An 18801-nucleotide genomic window follows, 5' to 3' on the forward strand; every position below is an offset into this window, starting at 1 on the left:
GGACTGTTTTCTTATTTTTCTGTCCTACTCCTCATGCTGTTTTATTTGGCTGAAACTTTTCTCCAAAATGACTTACATATAGCAGGGTATTTTACTGGAACAATTTCAATAACAGGGGCAGCACGGTGGTTCAGCGGTTAGAATTGGATCTCTGCTGGGTGCTCTGGTTTCCTCCCACAGTCTGAAGACATATTTGTAGGTTCACCGGTTTCGGGAAAACTGGCCCTCGATTGAGTTTGTGTATGTGTGTGTCCTGTAATGGACCGGTGTACCATCCAGGGTGTGCCCTGCCTTGCCCCAATTACTTGCTAGGGTAAACTATGGCTTCCCTGTAACTCTGTATTGGATGAAGTGATTAAAAAATGGAGGCATGTAATTTTGCGTGAGGTACCTTGATCAATGATCCAACAGCAAGAGTCTTGCCTGGGATTTGATTTTACAGTCTTCCAGTTATGAGTCCAGAACACTGGTTATGCTCCTGGGATATAGTACCATCTAATTTTGTAATGTTTAATACTGAAGTGAAGTCATGGCTTAAAGCAAACCAATCATGCAATCATTAATCTTCTGATGTCTCTTTTAATGGCTAATAACATGTCACTGATAAGTGTTTGTCTTCTAATGTGCATCTTGCAGTCTTTGATATATTTATTAATTGCCGTACAATTTACCATTTGTAAAAGCTACTGTCTATTTATCATACAATTTGTTTTTAAATGTTTTTCCAGTCCATGTCTTGCATTTTGTTGGCTGTGTCCTGCCCAAAGCCTACAGATCTAAATTAGCTGGTGGAGCTAAAGAGCCGTGCCTCAGATCAATAAACTAAACTAAATTAATCCGATTAATTCCCAACTATTTTTTCAGATGAAAGGACCTGTTTACCTTTGTGTGGTTTCTTAAACTGCATTAAGTTTCTTTAAAAAAAAAACAAACAATTCAGAGACTTGAAAAAGAAATCTGCATCTTTCCAGTATCCCTCTCGAGCTTTGAAAGCAAGGCTGCTCATCTCAGCCCGGCCCAATTTCCTTTGGAGACTTCAGCAGTTCCCTCAGCTCCATCCCTCAGTAATCAATCGCATTATCCTCGCCGCGCTACGCTGCGCTGCAAAGTCCGTAGTTTCACATGTGGGACCATGTTGTTGATTGACTGCTAGAGCAGGTGGTGGCACCAACAAAATCAATAATCGCTTGTGGAGGAGAAGGCGGCCTAGCACTCAGTCATCAACTAACCTCTTGCTAACTCTTTCCATTCATTTACAGATTTAGCTTTTCCACACCTCCCCTGGAATTAGTCAGTTCCCATCTCTTCGCTCCCCCTTTCTTACCCTTCTGTGTATTCTCACACTCTCTCCTCCACTCCCTCACTTACACCCAGAGACGTCTCTGGGCTTTCAGAATCGTATTAGCCTCTGCTTGTTCTTTGCAGCCCGCGCTCCAACACCCCGCCCCCTTGCTCAGAGCCCCCCAGTGGAATGAGCAGCGCTACGGGCACAAGACTTTGTTTGAGGGGGCCAGTCCGGTCGGTTGCCTGTGGGTAGATTTGTATAGGAACCTGCAGTAGGCAGCACCGAACAAGCTATTTGCAGACCGTAGGTGTTTCACACAAGTGGAGTAATTCAGCCTCGTGACCTTTTCTTTTGAATAACCCTTATTACTCTCGCCCCGCCCTTCTACCGCCACCTTTTAGTCCATGTGGTTTGTTTTCCCTGCGCGGCTCGATTTGTTTCTGCTGGTGGGCCAGGGCTGCCTGAGCCTCCCTAGTTTTTCTGTTGTGTTTTGGGCTCTTTACTTCAGACAGCTCTGCATCAAGAACGTAGGCGAATATGTAGCACCCAAAGAAATTTGCTTAAGTAAATCCAAAGGAATGTACTGTATATAGTATAATACTGTATAGGCCCATAATTGCATCTGAGCTCTGTTGTTGGGGTCGTTGGTTGCTATGGCTGTAACAGTGTTTCTCAAAGATTTTTTTCTTTGTTTTTCTTTCTGTGCTGAATAGTAGAGTGTGGAGGAAATTCACAGTTTTTATTCCTAGAAAATGTGTGGTCGGGTTGCATGGGCAAAGAAGCATCCAGGAAAAATGTACTGACTGCTGGCTATTTTCCACAGTTTCCATGCTGTGTGTTTAAAGGTTATAGTGACCATTAGGGTAATGTATGCTCTAGCTAAAGAATATTCTCTCCCACATCTCTGTGCTTCTGCTGCTGTAATAATCAAGTCCTTCTCTCTGCTTAAAAACTGTCTACAGCCCATGTTGCTAGGCAAGATTCAGCTCTTAGCCAATAGCATTTTCTTTTTGTCTCGACTTAATGGTTGGCTGCAGCTTAATTGCCTGTGATTTATGCCAATGAGTTGCTGTGTAGTATTTGATAAAGCTGTTGTTTCTAGAGGAAACAGGCACCGTTGTCGGAGTCTTTTTTAGTGCACGCTGAGCCTCTTACAGAAAGATTTGTTTAGGATTAAAAATAATTTGTGAAGAAATTGGCCCTATTTAATTGTTCATGGTGTCAGTAGAATGTGCAGTACAGCAAGGTCTCGACTACTGCAAATTGAACATTAGCAAATTCCCGAATTTGCAATTCGGTCTGCCCAGCAGGGTCTTGGAGGGAAGAAGGGCAGAGCGGGATGAAGCCATGCTGAAGTGCAATTTTTACATTAGGTGCACCACAGACTAGGATCATGAGACAAATCGGACTCGTGAGTGAGCCTCGCCCTGCCCCCGGCCCAAGTCCTCGCTACCCAACATCCGCATCCCAGCGTGGTCTTGTTTGTGTGTTGTGACACGCATGGTGCTGCGTCTGTGCCATAGAGATTGACAAGCTGAAGACAACTTTACAAGCTCACTGACAGTTTGATTGTCCTTTTCGTTACAGTGGGGTGTGCTGATCTCAGAGGCAGAGAGAGAAAGTGCAGGCATCTGCTGGACAGAGATGAGGGATTTATGTTGCTTGTTTTAGTCGATGAGTAAGTTTGTGAAACTGTTGTTTTGCTTAGTTGATCCCTGTTAATTTAGATTATCTTAAAGCCAATACGTTAATACTCTATCATATAAGGGAGGGTTACTTACTGTTTGTCTTTGAACCATACATACTATATACTGTAGTACACTATGTGATGGAATAGGGTGGACTTGGTTGTGTGTGAATTTGGCTATTTGCCACAGTTCTCTGTGTTGAATCCACACAAACATCAACACCATACCATATCTAGAAAAAGACAGTGTTCTTCTAAGCAGTTACTGGTCTAAGATGACATACATTTAACTAATCAATGTTCATCCGGAACTCAAAATTGTGCCCATCTGTAAAAAAAGGGGAAAAGGGGATTTTATTCAGATGAAAATCTGCTGCAAAATAGTTGATGAGCATCTTCTTAAGAGTCAGCTATTTTAAACCAAGGCACATCTCTAATTTTGTAATGTGTAGTCATACATTTCCACTGTTTGTGTACTCATGGGTTTGAACGAGGTAGGTATTTTCTTCTATGTTAGGACCTTTTTGGAGATTGTTATAAACATTTCATTTGGGCATATGAGAAGTCAGACAGCCCAAAACTCTTCTGAGATGTCTTAGATGTGTCTTGGTTGTGGTTTATTACCAGCTTGCCATTTCTAGAATAAAGGAGTGCAAGGGAGATCAAGACATGTACATTACAATTCCAAACATCATCTTATTAAACAGGAAGGATGATGCTTAATTGGAAAGCTTGCTTCTCTAGCCCTAAAATCTGGAATGACAGATGTTGTACATGTTGTGCAGTTTGATCTGCGTGTGTGAAAGGGTCCATTTTATATTTGGTTAAGCCCTGTACACTCTGAAGAAGAGACAGACACTTGCTGTGTGGACTGCAGAGTGTGTTCATTTCAGAGCTACTGGAAGGTGGACAATACACTGTGTTAAAACTACTACTGTACTATGCACTGTGTAGGGTCATCTTTATGTTGTGCGTAAATATGTGTTCAATAGTCTGTCTCCTAAACATGGCATTTGTGGTAACTCAGAAAGATGTTTTGATGTATAAGAAATGCTTGGAAATGCTCGTGTTCAGAGAATAGCGGGAGGAGATACATTTGTATCACTATCTGTTGCTCTCCGGAAAGGCCTTCCATAAGACTAGACTCATGTCATTACTTCACTGGGCTGCGCTGTGGCATCTTGCTTCCCTACAATGTGGAGAGAGGCATCACAGCAGAAACTGAAAGCCAAAGCTGCAACCACATTAGTTCTCAAGTCACTGAGCGTTCAAGAAATACAGGCCTCTGAAGGCATGTAGCATTGGGCTAATGTCAGGTGAGCTCACGGGTACTAGCAGTGAAGAAGAAACAGGAACAGAACATGCAAGCAGTGTGTTTCAAAGGCTCTTTGCATTATTGCGGGTACTGTATATACACGTTGCAGAAGTCAGAGCCGGAGAAGTGGGAATATCCTCATATAATTATGGTTGTAATGAAATATAATGGGCATCAAAGCTGAAACACAGTTCGGGAAGACATTAAAAATGAAGCTGGCTGGCTGGCTTAAGCAGGGCAATGAAAGTAATCCTCTTGCGTCTTGCGAGCGCCTTTGAAACGTGTGGGAGTGCCGAGATTAGAGCCCCAGTTACCCAGTGCTGAATGGCACTGTCTCCTGTAAAGGCAGGAGCTGCTTTGTTTCAGGAAGGCTCTGGCTAACAGCAGTAATTGCTCTTCAGCCGAGCGGCTGGCAGAGCGATGTGAAAAGTGTGACATCCCTGTTAATTAATTCCCCACATCGAGGAAAGATACGTTTTTGATTCAGGGTTACAAGCAGCGAAAAAAAAAAAAGATTGCGCTTCATCTTCAGTGGGATTAAGAGCTTAGTGCCGATTTGGTTGTTTTCTATGTATGTGTGTCTATTAGATTGGGTAATCACATCATTACCTCCTCCATGTGTTTTTTTGGATCTCAGCCTTGGAAAGTCCCAGCCTAATAAAGCCCACCACCCTTTGAACTGATACTGAAACTGATGGAGTTCATCGTGTTTTGTCTGCACAGACCCTCTCCATTCCTGCAGTAAATGGAGAGTGCACAAGTTTGGAAGAAGAGTAGCTTTCCTGATTCTGAAACATAGTTTGACTTACCTGTGAGCTCCAGAGTGCTTCAGGTTGGTCATATACCTAATGCTTCGAAAACAGTCCTGCCTTATAATGAATTTGTTCCTTTGTCCCATCTGGACATGCACATGAAAAAATGTAGTTCAAACACCAATGAAAGATCAAAGAGGTTTGGACAAACTATATTTCCTGAAATAAACAAATTGCTTTACATTATTTAAGAGTGAAATTGCAGAGTGGATAAACTATTTACTGTCGAATTTGGTTACATCTTGGGGGCACAAAGGTATCTCCCAGATGGAAGAAATGCAAATTCACAGTGGAATTCCAGCAAGGCAGAGAGTATGACCTTCACTGCACTATGAAGCTGCTTGTAGTTTTTGCACCTTTTTCATAATGCAGTGGGTGAGTGTCACCCCGTGACGTAAAATTCACGCTTGTTATGTACCGTGTCACCAGCAGGTCAGAGGCCTGGCCAACCTGATCCTGCAATAGGATGACATTGCACAAAGATAGGGGAAGAACTGACTGCTGACTGCAATTTACACAACAAAACACTCTGTCTTCCCAAGGGTGTGTGCTGAAGCTATTGGTCTTATCTAGAGTTTTGTTCAGTGGTTAAAGTCAAATAGCCATGTAAATTCAGCCCTTGTTACCTTAGTGTAACTAACTCTGTATTGTGTGTGGAGTGCTTAATGGCACCTGATAACTTATCAAAGGTCTCCAATGCAAAGACGTTGCTGCTAAGATGTCTATTTAAATTCATTTGAAATGAGCTTGAACTGCACTTCTTAAAGGAGTGACTAACCACAGGCTGACAAAATCTGAATTTTGCAGTCCGTTCTTGTTAAAACATTTTGTATCTAGATGACTTAGAAAGACAGCCTTTTCTGTCCAATCTGGGATTGCAAATTCTGGCCTTCTTTTCTTAAGCCCCTCCTTATTTCAGTTGGCTAAACAATTTGTCACTTCATGTGATCCATTCTGCAGTGCACTCATGGTGCAGAATGGCCGCTGTGTGACTCCCAGGTGGGGCTGCTGGTGTGTCACCCAGGTGGGATTCTAGTGAGGAATGAAGTGGCTCCCCCTCCTGTACATTTAAAATGCTTTAAGACAAACATGGCACTATATACAGTGTATGGAAAGAGCTATTATTATTTAACATATCCTCTTTTGGGCTGTACAGAAATATTTAACTTTTACTGCTTTCTTGGGTCTGTAGTCCAATGTGGTTACTTGCTTAAGTTCTTTGCATTGATCTTTCTTTTTCTTTTTAAGTTCTTTGCATAAAACCATGTTTTTTGCCATTCAATGTCTTCTTTTAATGTTTTTTGCAGTGTTCTGCAAAATAAACAATATGCACCACGTAATATGATATTTTGAAACAGTTTCAATGAAGCTTTCTCGTTGTCATGAACAAAGACCAAAGGTGTTTAATTTCTTCATGACACATAAGAACATAACATCAGAGATCACAAGTTTCTCTGTTTGTTTGCCCCTCAAAAGCAACTTTGAAATGCCTTTTCAAATGCTCTTCAGGAGCAGGACCCATTCCAAGCATCGTCATGTGGAGAACATATGATTCGCATGAACAGTCCTCTTCCTGTTGCAGTGAAGGATCCCTCAGGTTACCCAAGCAGAAAGGGCTGTGTCCGAGGGTGTGCTGGACCTGCCAGTTCAAATTCCACTCCCTCAGGTTAAACACTGTTGTCTTATCGGCAGCCACACCCAACTCGCCCTCCCTCCTTCCCTGCCCCCTGGGGGCCGGAAGTGCACCCTTCACATTCCTGCCTCTCCGTGTCTGGCTCTCCCGGTCCCGCCAGCTGGCGGTTCCGTGTGCCTCCGTGCCAGGGTGGCGTCGCGGTGCGAAGAAGCGCCTGACGTCTGCCAGTGCCCCTGGCGGCCGATGTGCGGCGCGCCGCGAGAGCTCCGGCAGCCTGTTTCTCCACCCCAGGGTCCCAGAGCTTCCAGAGCCCTCGGCGCGCTGGCCTCGCTCTCCGATGAGGCAACGCACCTGCCGAGTGACAGCCCTCCCCACACGCACGTCCACAGAAATGCGCAAGACGTGGGGGCAGAGGAGTCGGGCTGGATTCCTTTTATTCTTCCTTTTCCCATCCTGCACCCCGCCCTCTCCCCAAGTCCATTAAAGTAGGAGTTTCTTTTCATCCACTCAAGAGAATTATCTGCACTGAAATTACAGGCCCAGCATCTGTCTCCATGCTTTTAAAAAGATAAGAAAATGGCTTTCCTCCATATAAAACATTTCATGCCTCCATTTTCTTAAAGGTCCTTAAAAGTTCACAGCTGTGTTCAGGTTAGGTTTCGGGTTTGTCATTGCAGAAAGTGAAGCCTTAAAAAAGCACAGTTAACATTAAAAAGGATTTATTCTGAACTCCTTCATTTAAAGAGATAAAGAGATCTGTGCATGACTCAGTGTTTCACTGATCATGACTAGTTCTTGTGAGTTTAATTTTGATTAATATTGGTCCCTAAGTTTGTCATTACCCACAGAATCTGATTTTAAGTTTTGTATTTTATATTTCCCTAAAATATAGAGATTAGTGTATTTAATGTGGTGTTTTTATTCTGTTGTTCATTTCCTTATTGCTGAAACAATGTGGTCGTTTGGAGGAACGTGTTGTACTTCCTGTTTTGAGGAGAGAGCACTTTATTGTTCATTTTCCTTATTTTCCATTTGGGCCTGAAGTCCCAGCCCTGTGCATCTCGTGGCGTGCCATGAACCTCAGGAATTCCGCAGTATTCCAGTGAAATAAGTGGAATACAAACCTCAGTGAGGCCACTCAAGCTCTTCCAGAACTCCGCACTGCAAAAAGTCCTTTTCAGCATTGGAAGCAGATGTCAGCCATGCCAAACGGTGTTTTTCTATTGCAGAAGACAACACTGCGGCACAAAGACTTAATTTCATTTGTTACAGTAGATCATGTTGTCTCATAAGTTAGTGTGAATAAACAGTTTGCCAGAAAGATCTGTGGTTAAGTTCCTGATCATGATCTTTTGTGATCACCAACAAGGAGTCCACACAGAGACAGTGTCCCAGGCTGCAGGGCCCCGTGTCTCCCGGGTTTTCTTCCAACCTGATTAGTCAATTAAACAAGGTTTTTTTTTCTAAATTAGACATATGCAGGACTTTTCCAAAGGTCTTTAACAGTTCATTCCCCAAGACGTTCACTATATTAAAGGTACGATTATCTATAAATCACCACAGAGCCAGTTTAGAAGTATTACAATTATGTAGCTAATTAAAAATTGGTCTAATTAATGTAATTAAGAATGCAGGTAGACGACAAACCAGAAGGCACGAGGCCTTACACGTATTGAATTTCTGACTCCTGGCCTTAAACTGAAAGGTATTGTACATTTTCTTGCCAGTTTCTCACGTGAGTTTTCCCTAGGACTCTGTCCACTTATGCTGAAATGGTGGAGCCAGTGCCCTTCTCAGTAGAGCTGCCTTCTTCCTGCTGAAATGAGCAGGTCTTCCTCAATCGAGCTCGCTAAAGAATGACCGTAGAAGAAAAGCTTAATGATCAGTCATGGACCCAGAATAATAGTTATTGTTTTTGTTTATGTGCTTGGCCCAGAATGCTATGACAGTACAACGCATTACTTCATTGTAGAGACACATTCTAGTTTCATAATACAGAAAGAAAACATTCCCTCCGCTCAGAGGGAGACGGGTCTGTTGATATAGACTTTTGAATAAACACTGTACTGAATAGGGAAAACAGGAAAAGAAAGAGTTGGTGCTATTTTAATCATGCAGATCAAATTACCTCCATTCTCACTCCCTCCCGTTGTTTTTGTCCTCTATGTAATGTGCTAACTATATACCTGTTTGCGACATTTCTGTCTTTGCAGAGAAATCCCCAGTATCTGGTGTAAAATATAGTGTTCTGTACTTGCGTTCATTGTTGCCCAATGTAGTGAATAGTCCAGCTTACATTTCAAGACCAAGATGTGCTAATAATATGTGATAGATTAAAATCAGTGGAGCAAGCCAGGCAGGCTTTTCTTGACTGACCAAAAATGGTTTAGCATAAATTTGTGTCTTTAAAAGCTTAACTTGGGTGTCGTCATTCTGCTGTCGTGCAGTGTTACGTTGTAGCTGTGTTGTATTTTTGTCAAGTTATCTGTGCAGCTGATATCTTTGTTAGCGATTGGAAAGGGAATGTGTTTGTGTTGTCTGTGTGTTATGTTCAACGTGTATATGAGACGTGTGCAATTGATTTGTATTGTGGGCACGTGACAGTTGGTGTAAAAGCCTGTGGTGTGTGAGTGTGTGGCTGGACATGCACTGTTTTGTGTGTAATGTGTTGTTTAGTGTGTTTTTTCCGTGAGCTCCGTGTGCATGCAGCAGTATTGTCAGTGTGCGGTGCGAGTGAGCATAGCAGTGCTATTTTCGGCTGTGAGCTGTGACAGTAAAGACTTTCTTCTCACCATCAGCGCGCTGGGAGGGTCCTCAGCTCTCCATATCCCAGCATTCCCCGGTGGCGGCTGCCTCATTGACTATGTACCTCAGGTCTGCCAGTTGCTCACCAACAAGGTAAGAAGACAGAGAACGTGATACCGTGTGTGAGGTGAGAAATATGGACAGCTGGAGATTGATGACAGCTGTTAACTGATCCCATCACTTCGCCAAGTTATTTCTTTTAAGTCTCAAGAAAATGAGGATCCAGAGTGTGACTGACAGTTTATTTTTTTCTTTCCATCTGCAATATGAAACAATCAAATTTACGTTTGCTACAGTTACCACATACGCTCAATGAAATACTCATACATGCTCAATTCCGATAGATTTTTAGTTTTTGCCCTCTGGAAGTGAAATTCATGTTGCACGGGGGACCTGTAAAATTCCAAAAGGAGAGCCATACAGAATACCATAAAGGTAATCATTTTGTACAGAAGGAGTTCAAACACATATCCTAGGGTGTGATTCTATGTGTTTCTGTTTCTATCTGCGCAGTATGGCACTGCTGTGAGCCAGTGTGGGCAGTAGATTGAGATTCTACACTCTAGTCGCTGGAGCCATCTCTGTGTGTGTAAAGGAGAGTTGGGTTTTACCAGCTGTGTGGAAATGTCCATGCTGTACTCTGTCCTAGGTGTAGTCCCTGCACACGCAGATACAGCGGTTTTCACAGCCGGCACCTGAATGCCTCACTAATTTATTTTGATTGATTTGGCTGCTGCTTTTATCCAGAGCAACTTACATTTGTTACCCATTCCTCCAGCTGGGTATTTTACTGGACCTAGATGGGTAAAGTAATTTTTGCAAGGGTACAACAGCAGTGTCTCATCTGGGATTCAAGCCCACACCCTGTGACAGTCATGTTGGGTCCTCTTACTCATCTTCCATGCGCAGACAACTGCAGCTCACAAGCCTTCGACTCTCTTCTCATCGCTGCAAGTCTTGTGATCCCTTGGGATGTAAAAATGTTGTATAAATGCAATCCATTATAAATAACAAGGCTTGTACTGATGTGCCTTGCCTAAATGGAGCAGTTAGGAAAGTGGAGTTCAGTCTCTAATTTACCAGACTGCTCTAAAATTGCACTGAGAGCACTAAACCTATCTTAAGTGGAGCTGGAATGTACAGATAAATTCAACCTTTCTGTGCTTCCACACATGATGATGAGTGCAGAGAATGTGACAGAAATTATCCAACAAGATTCACAGTACACAGGCTGTTACAGTCAGGTATTTAAAAAATGCATATCCTGTGCAGCTACTCACCTAATTTGTGCTGATCTGACATCTGCCCACTCATTACTCCTGGATGATTTGCATTCCACTGTGTAAATTGTTCGACTGCAAGGTAATAGGTGTGTTCTGCAGTGTTCCTAGAGTTCTAAGGGTCCTAGAAAAGAGGAAAGTATCTGCAGTTACGAAAGAAACAGGATGTTATCTGCCCACTCAAGCCACTATACTCTCCCCTTTCTTTTCACAATCACTTTTACATTATCCTTCTTTTCTTTCAGAGCTTTAGGGAAGTCATGTTCTCCACTCAGTTAAATACCTTTGCAAATACCCGAGTGTTCTCTCAGATATCATCACGCTCGGCCTCGACAGATCCCAATCACAGGACATCTGTACCGTCTTAAATCTGTTCTTCATGCCCGTCACTGTCTACTGTACATTGATCCTCCTCCTGTGCTTCTCAGTTTTGAAGTGTTTTCTCAGTTTAGAAACTGGTCTCGTTTCCTGCACTGACCCTGGGACCACATTTACCCCTGGTTCAATGTGGTTTTTCCACCCTGGTAATGTGGCACCTCCATGTCTGATGGTCTTCATAAAAACATAAGAGATACATAAAAGAGGAGGCTGTTTGTCCCATCTAGCCCATTTGGGTTCAGCGGATTCAGTTATTCTCAAGCCTTAATGGAACTACAAATTTGCATTATTTTCTCATTTCACTTGTTACCATCTTCTTAAAAGCTGTTGACTTCAAGCAGATTCTAAAAACTCGTTTGCCACTTTTTGAAGGTGTTCTTAAATTTCAAGCTTTTTGAGAGCTTAAATAATTAAGGATTAAGAATATGTAATAGAGAGTTAATTTGGAAAGGAAACCTGCAGACACACATCTGGAAAACTAGTGTTAAAAACCCTGTTGCTTCTTTCCTAAAACCTTCCTTGTTATATAGAGACTGCTAATATTACTGATTCTTGTGCTACTCATTGATCAAAAATGTAACTCTAATGCTTTTTTTTTACAATCACAGCAATTCTTTATCTCTTTCCAATAATGCGTGTGCTTTAAACATGCATTTATGTACAGTACAAGTGGTCTTTGCTCGACTTGGCAAGTTTCTGTTCCTGTGGGGTAGAACTGTGTCAGCTCTGTTCTTTGTCGGTGTACGTCATAGTGCTGACTGCTCACCAACAGCAGTAACCTCTGCAGGATCGTCAAAGAATGAGATCTGATTCCTTTGAAATAACAAACCTGCCAGAAGAGAATTGTGCACGAGCTTCTCTGTCTCTCAGAACATCTGGCCACTGTTTTACCTTTGATACTTGAAAGAAATATTTCTACAGCTATTCTAAATGAACAGCAATTCCCCACTGACACTGACAATGGATGATGGTTGGATGGTGAGGTGTGGTTACATTATCAAGCAATAAAATATGTTCACAAATAAAGAATGTTTGTTTGGATGCACATGGTTTTAACATGTTAAGACTTGTTTGCATCGCCTTGTAATATAAAGATTTGTCTTACGTAATCACTACATTTTTTTTTTTTGCTTTACCTTGTAATGTGAGTTTCTTTTAAGTTAGCTGCAGAATCCATCTAAATATGGGGTTCGGTATTGCAGTAGAAGAATCTGACATCCAAGAAATATTAGTGAATTTATAGCAAAGTGGCGTTATTGGGGGTTTTGAGGTTTCTCGACCAGTGTCGGTGTTAGAATTGTTCCCTTATTCACCCATCAGATGACCAGTGATGGAAGAACCATTCTCACGGGCTGTTCAAGGAAGTCAACAATGTAACTACTGTACAATGTCCTTTTAGTCCTTTCACCTTTTCCAATAGGTATGTCAGCTTTCACAACCTACTGTAAATTTACCAGCTGAGAGGCTATAATAAAATTTGGAAGGACTTTTCCTGCACATTAGATGGGAAAAAAAGGTAGCACAATTTGTTGATTCTGATAAGATCGGCATGTTGCACACCTGTTTGCGGTACAGTGGGCATTGACAAAAGCAAATGATAAGAGGCTGTAGCCAGGAGTTCAGATACCCTGGCTTGGCTCTGTTTTTCTTGTAGTGTTTTACTAGAAGCTCAACATTGCATTAGAGGAGATAGGAGAACCAAACATGTTCTCCTGTGGCTGAATTGTAGCTTAGAGTCATCGTGTCTTAAGAAGGGAATAGTGTAGGTTACAGTATGTCCCCCGGAGGGCTGGGTAGTGTTAGCTGTCCAGTTGAAGAGAGAGGACTGTCTCAGAGGCTAACTGGAATGGAGTGCTAACATTCTTTCATTATAAAACACCTCATGATGTAGTTTGCTTTCAAACATGCCTGTTGCACATACTACACCACCAGTTAGCTTTTGGACCGTGCCGGATATTTTCTTCCTGGAATGTGTCCTCCTGGTTTTGTGGATCTGCACTGCTAATGGCAGCTCTGAATGACAGCTCCAGCTCCTAAACGCTCAGAAATCTTGTGTGTTTCTCTTCACTGTACTTTGACATTTTAATCTGATAAATTGCGTCCTTTATCAAAATAACATGCATTTTTCTTGTCTTAAGCAGTCCCTTGTTTAAATGCCCTAAGGAACTGCATTGTTTTCCGCTGTTGTGTCACTGAAGGGCAGGGAGCCCTAACACAGGCATCATTTTACAAAAAGCACTGGAGCATCACGTCAAAGTGAACTCCCTCTGATGTTCTGACATTGTGTATTTTGGTACAATTCAGAAACAAGGGGTCCCTGCAGTCTCTTACTTTGAGACACTTCTGAGACATGTCCCATCTGGCTGCAGAGAGATCAGGAGTAGGAGAAGAGGCATGTGGACACTGACTCAAAGTTTTCAAGATTGTGAGGCTGATTCTCGCAATGACAAATATTCTGTCTTTATTAGTCATTTAGCTTATTGGAGAGGATAACTAATGTCTGCTTGAAAAAATCCTTTATTTTACAGTTAGGTAAACTCCCTGAAACTCAGTACGTGCGTCAGCCCCTGGGATAGAGCTTCCTTATCAATCGATTTTTTATTCAAACTAACGGAAAGCTCGAAAATATCTTGTCCATCTTGAAAAACAAAATACTTGCATCACATACAGTAGATTCATCACAGTTTTGAGGTCTATGTTGCATTATATTTTTTCCAGAAAATCAACTTTCTAACGGTTGATAGTTTTTACATTGAGAAACAGATCTGGGGGATCGTCATCATTAGTCCAGAGCAGGACATGAGGCTGTTAGCTGTGAGGCTTTACCTTTCTGTAATCCCCACTCTTTTTAGAGGTATAGGCCAAAATGCTGTGGAGGATCCAAGAGCATGTCCTGTGGATTAGGGACACCTCTGTCTGCCTGGGCCAAGCCCTCCCTGTGAGGAACAAAGCTATGCTGTTCACAGACTGATCTGCTCCTGACTCCTGTCTCTCTTTCTCTCTCTCTCTCAGGTGCAGTATGTCATCCAAGGCTACCACAAGCGGAGAGAGTACATTGCTGCCTTCCTGAGTTACTTTGGGATGTGAGTGAGCTCTGGAATGGGATTACTGGGCTTGGTGCATATATGTGTCTTCACACAATTCCCACAAGAGTGTTTCAGGAGGACAGTAAAGTGTGACAGACTCTGTCTGTGACTGTGTGGATTACTGTACAATGACAGAGTGTGTTTTCTCAGGGAGCAGGACTGGGGGCTCTTCAGTAACCCCAATATGTGTGTGTGTGTGTTTTCTCAGGGATCAGGAGTGGGGGACTCCTCAGTAACCCCAATGTGTGTGTGTGTTTTCTCAGGGATCAGGAGTGGGGGACTCCTCAGTAACCCCAATGTGTGTGTGTGTTTTCTCAGGGATCAGGAGTGGGGGACTCCTCAGTAACCCCAATATGTGTGTGTGTGTGTTTTCTCAGGGATCAGGAGTGGGGGACTCCTCAGTAACCCCAATGTGTGTGTGTGTTTTCTCAGGGATCAGGAGTGGGGGACTCCTCAGTAACCCCAATGTGTGTGTGTGTTTTCTCAGGGATCAGGAGTGGGGGACTCCTCAGTAACCCCAATGTGTGTGTGTGTTTTCTCAGGGATCAGGAGTGGGGGACTCCTCAGTAACCCCAATGTGTGTGTGTGTTTTCTCAGGGATCAGGAGTGGGGGACTCCTCAGTAACCCCAATGTGTGTGTGTGTTTTCTCAGGGATCAGGAGTGGGGGACTCCTCAGTAACCCCAATGTGTGTGTGTGTTTTCTCAGGGATCAGGAGTGGGGGACTCCTCAGTAACCCCAATGTGTGTGTGTGTTTTCTCAGGGATCAGGAGTGGGGGACTCCTCAGTAACCCCAATGTGTGTGTGTGTGTTTTCTCAGGGATCAGGAGTGGGGGACTCCTCAGTAACCCCAATGTGTGTGTGTGTTTTCTCAGGGATCAGGAGTGGGGGACTCCTCAGTAACCCCAATGTGTGTGTGTGTTTTCTCAGGGATCAGGAGTGGGGGACTCCTCAGTAACCCCAATGTGTGTGTGTGTTTTCTCAGGGATCAGGAGTGGGGGACTCCTCAGTAACCCCAATGTGTGTGTGTGTTTTCTCAGGGATCAGGAGTGGGGGACTCCTCAGTAACCCCAATGTGTGTGTGTGTTTTCTCAGGGATCAGGAGTGGGGGACTCCTCAGTAACCCCAATGTGTGTGTGTGTTTTCTCAGGGATCAGGAGTGGGGGACTCCTCAGTAACCCCAATGTGTGTGTGTGTTTTCTCAGGGATCAGGAGTGGGGGACTCCTCAGTAACCCCAATGTGTGTGTGTGTTTTCTCAGGGATCAGGAGTGGGGGACTCCTCAGTAACCCCAATGTGTGTGTGTGTTTTCTCAGGGATCAGGAGTGGGGGACTCCTCAGTAACCCCAATGTGTGTGTGTGTTTTCTCAGGGATCAGGAGTGGGGGACTCCTCAGTAACCCCAATGTGTGTGTGTGTTTTCTCAGGGATCAGGAGTGGGGGACTCCTCAGTAACCCCAATGTGTGTGTGTGTTTTCTCAGGGATCAGGAGTGGGGGACTCCTCAGTAACCCCAATGTGTGTGTGTGTTTTCTCAGGGATCAGGAGTGGGGGACTCCTCAGTAACCCCAATGTGTGTGTGTGTTTTCTCAGGGATCAGGAGTGGGGGACTCCTCAGTAACCCCAATGTGTGTGTGTGTTTTCTCAGGGATCAGGAGTGGGGGACTCCTCAGTAACCCCAATGTGTGTGTGTGTTTTCTCAGGGATCAGGAGTGGGGGACTCCTCAGTAACCCCAATGTGTGTGTGTGTTTTCTCAGGGATCAGGAGTGGGGGACTCCTCAGTAACCCCAATGTGTGTGTGTGTTTTCTCAGGGATCAGGAGTGGGGGACTCCTCAGTAACCCCAATGTGTGTGTGTGTTTTCTCAGGGATCAGGAGTGGGGGACTCCTCAGTAACCCCAATGTGTGTGTGTGTTTTCTCAGGGATCAGGAGTGGGGGACTCCTCAGTAACCCCAATGTGTGTGTGTTTTAGGGGTGTTGTGGAGTATGACGCAGAGGGCTTCACCAAGCTCACCCTGCTCCTCATGTGGAAGGACTTCTGCTGCCTGGTTCACAGTGAGTGCGTCCCACACCTACAGCTCACCACAGGCCAGTCTTTCAGTCCCCTCTCCAGCACTGTCTTAACTCCCTGCTGGATGTTAGAGATTTCCAAAGAAAGACACTCAAGGGAAAAGCATCTGTAAAAATATCTGTATTCTTTCCCACCAGCAGAGAGAGAGCACCCACACCCTGTCCCCAGTCTCCCAGTCTGGGACGTGAGTGTGCTCCAGAATTCGTTTGGTGAACTTGGCAGAGGTCAAAAAGGGTTTGACAAACTTGATATTGAATATAAACACATGTGCTAGCACTTCAGCATTGTCTTTGGGTCTTTGTAGTGAAGCAGTGATAGATACAGTAGCTGGAAAATGCCCTTGCTTTTTGCAGGAGTCCTGTTGTAGAAGTGTAGATTAACAGTGTCTTCTGTCAGCAAGACCCATCAAGTCCAAAGCCACATTGAAGTGTCTGGTTTATTCATGGCTGTCAGAGAAGGTGACAGGGCTGATCAAGTCATTGTTATCTAGGCGTGTCACAAGATACTGATCTTCAGTCTTAATTCTTACCCGCAAGGATGGGTAGAGTTGGTGTTGTAATAGGTAACACCCCTCAGGCTTGACAGGCTTCAGTGGGTGGAAATGAACGCCCTTTTCTGAATGGTGCACAGCCAGCTAGAGCCTCCTCTGTCATGTGTGCCAGAGGGGAATATATTAACCTCTTCCCTCCTGGAATTTAGCGTGAAATCAGATGTTGCATGGAATGATTTTTAAAGATTAGAAAAGGCAGGTGACCCTGGAGTGAAGTGAAGGTTATGTCCAAGTGTTCAGTATGAGTCTTAAACACACAAAGCTGGTCTGCGGTGAAGACAGAAGCAAGAAAGGCGAAAACAAGTTGTGTGACTTTAGCTTTAACACTGACCTCTGAACAGTACTGCCGCCTGCACTGCAGGTTAGTGCCAGCACTGGTGTTCAGCCTCCACAGTGTTGACTGTGCGCAGGTTTTCTCATTTTACATTTTACATTTACCATTCTATCCACAGTGATTAGAAAATGTTGATTCGGAATCAGCAGTGAAACACAAATCAGAAGACACGAGTGGGAGCTACATTTGCTTTTAAAACAGAACAGGAAGCACTTCTCTACACAAAGCGTTCTGGGAAGCTGATTCCCTGGCTTCTTTTTTGAAACAGATGAATGAGATTCCTGGGTCAATTAACTACTAACTACCAAAAAGGTTAGATGGGGGCTGAATGCCCTCCTCTCGACTGTAACCATTCTTACATTTATAAAAGTGATACAAAAGCATGTTGATTCCTATTACATTACCTGGATAAAGGCACTGCCCAGATGAATAACCCATGACGATGAGAGTATAATTAGATTCAAAACTAAGGCACAGATAGGGCACATATTTCTCCTGTTTTGTTGAGGTTTTGGATGCTCAGCCCCCAGCCCTTCCCTTCCAGAATGAGATCTGCTGATGTTTCGGAAAGCAAGGCCACTGCTTTGAATAAGCAAGTGGCAAGTTCCACTCGTCAGGTTGTCCATGTGCTCTCTCAGTCTGCAACACACGTGTCCCAGCAGCTCGCTGGTCTCTCTCTCTCCCACCCTGCTGGAAGCCATAGGTGTTGGACCTCAGCAAGGGACTTTTAAAATGCCTTTTGCTCCAGGCGACACTGGTTGTGCCAAGTTGGAGCACGTCGTGCCCGTCTTTCCCACCATTTTCAAACAGCTGTGTGGCATGCCTTGGGGCAGGGTGTGATAAACAGGACGCCCTGGTAAAACAGACAGGCCAAGCAGTCGTAAGGTAAAGGGAAAGGGCTGTTCTATTTACAGTGTAATAAAAAAAAACTCAAAAACCAAACCAAAACACACAAAAGCCCAAGCTTCTCTTTGTAATTCTAACTTTGTGAAGTCTTCCTTCTCTCTCTGTTATAACTGTCGGGTAGATAAGCCTCTTACCAGCTCCAAAACATAGTCTCTTTATTTAAAACTCGAATGTGCGTACAACCGTTTGCTCAATCGATTGCATCCTTCATTCCCTCTTTTCCTCTGGTGCCATTTGCTTAAATGAGGATCTGCTTTTTGTCCCCAGACAGCAAGTTAATGACAGACTCCAAAAGCCACTGCTTACTGTTTTTTAAACAGTCAACTGACCATTTGTCTTATTCCAACCGGTCAGGTCACTGAGGATGGCAGGTCATTCCCAGCCCCACACCCTTCTGGGAAATGTAGTTCAGACAAGGAGCCTCTCAGACCCTACCTCCCTCCCTTCATGATGTTGTTTAACAGAACATGCTCCTTTGCTTTGCACTCCTGCTAATCAAGTTATTTACTACATCTTCGATGTCCAGTAAAAACAGAATTTCTGTAAATATGAGGCACTAAAATGCAGTTCATTTTTCTTAGGACAACTTCTCCTTGTTGTACTAGAAGCTTCACAGAGATGGTCAGGTTGTCTGTGCTTTCAGAGCCTTTTTTGCAGGGCTA

General features: G+C 43.7%; 1 protein-coding gene across 1 annotated transcript in view; it reads left to right on the forward strand.

Annotated features, from left to right (window-relative positions):
• The window catches only part of babam2 (BRISC and BRCA1 A complex member 2), a 114058-nt gene that overhangs the window by 90994 nt on the left and 4263 nt on the right, over positions 1 to 18801 (forward strand). The window contains exons 8-10 of the mRNA XM_088931471.1: positions 9531 to 9630; positions 14208 to 14278; positions 16251 to 16333. Coding sequence (XP_088787597.1) covers positions 9531 to 9630; positions 14208 to 14278; positions 16251 to 16333 — 254 coding nt within the window. The remainder of the gene's footprint in view (positions 1 to 9530; positions 9631 to 14207; positions 14279 to 16250; positions 16334 to 18801) is intronic.

The sequence above is a fragment of the Atractosteus spatula genome, chromosome 2, assembly GCF_055471065.1.
Source record: "Atractosteus spatula isolate fAtrSpa1 chromosome 2, fAtrSpa1.hap1, whole genome shotgun sequence".
Classification (NCBI taxonomy): Eukaryota; Metazoa; Chordata; class Actinopteri; order Semionotiformes; family Lepisosteidae; genus Atractosteus; species Atractosteus spatula.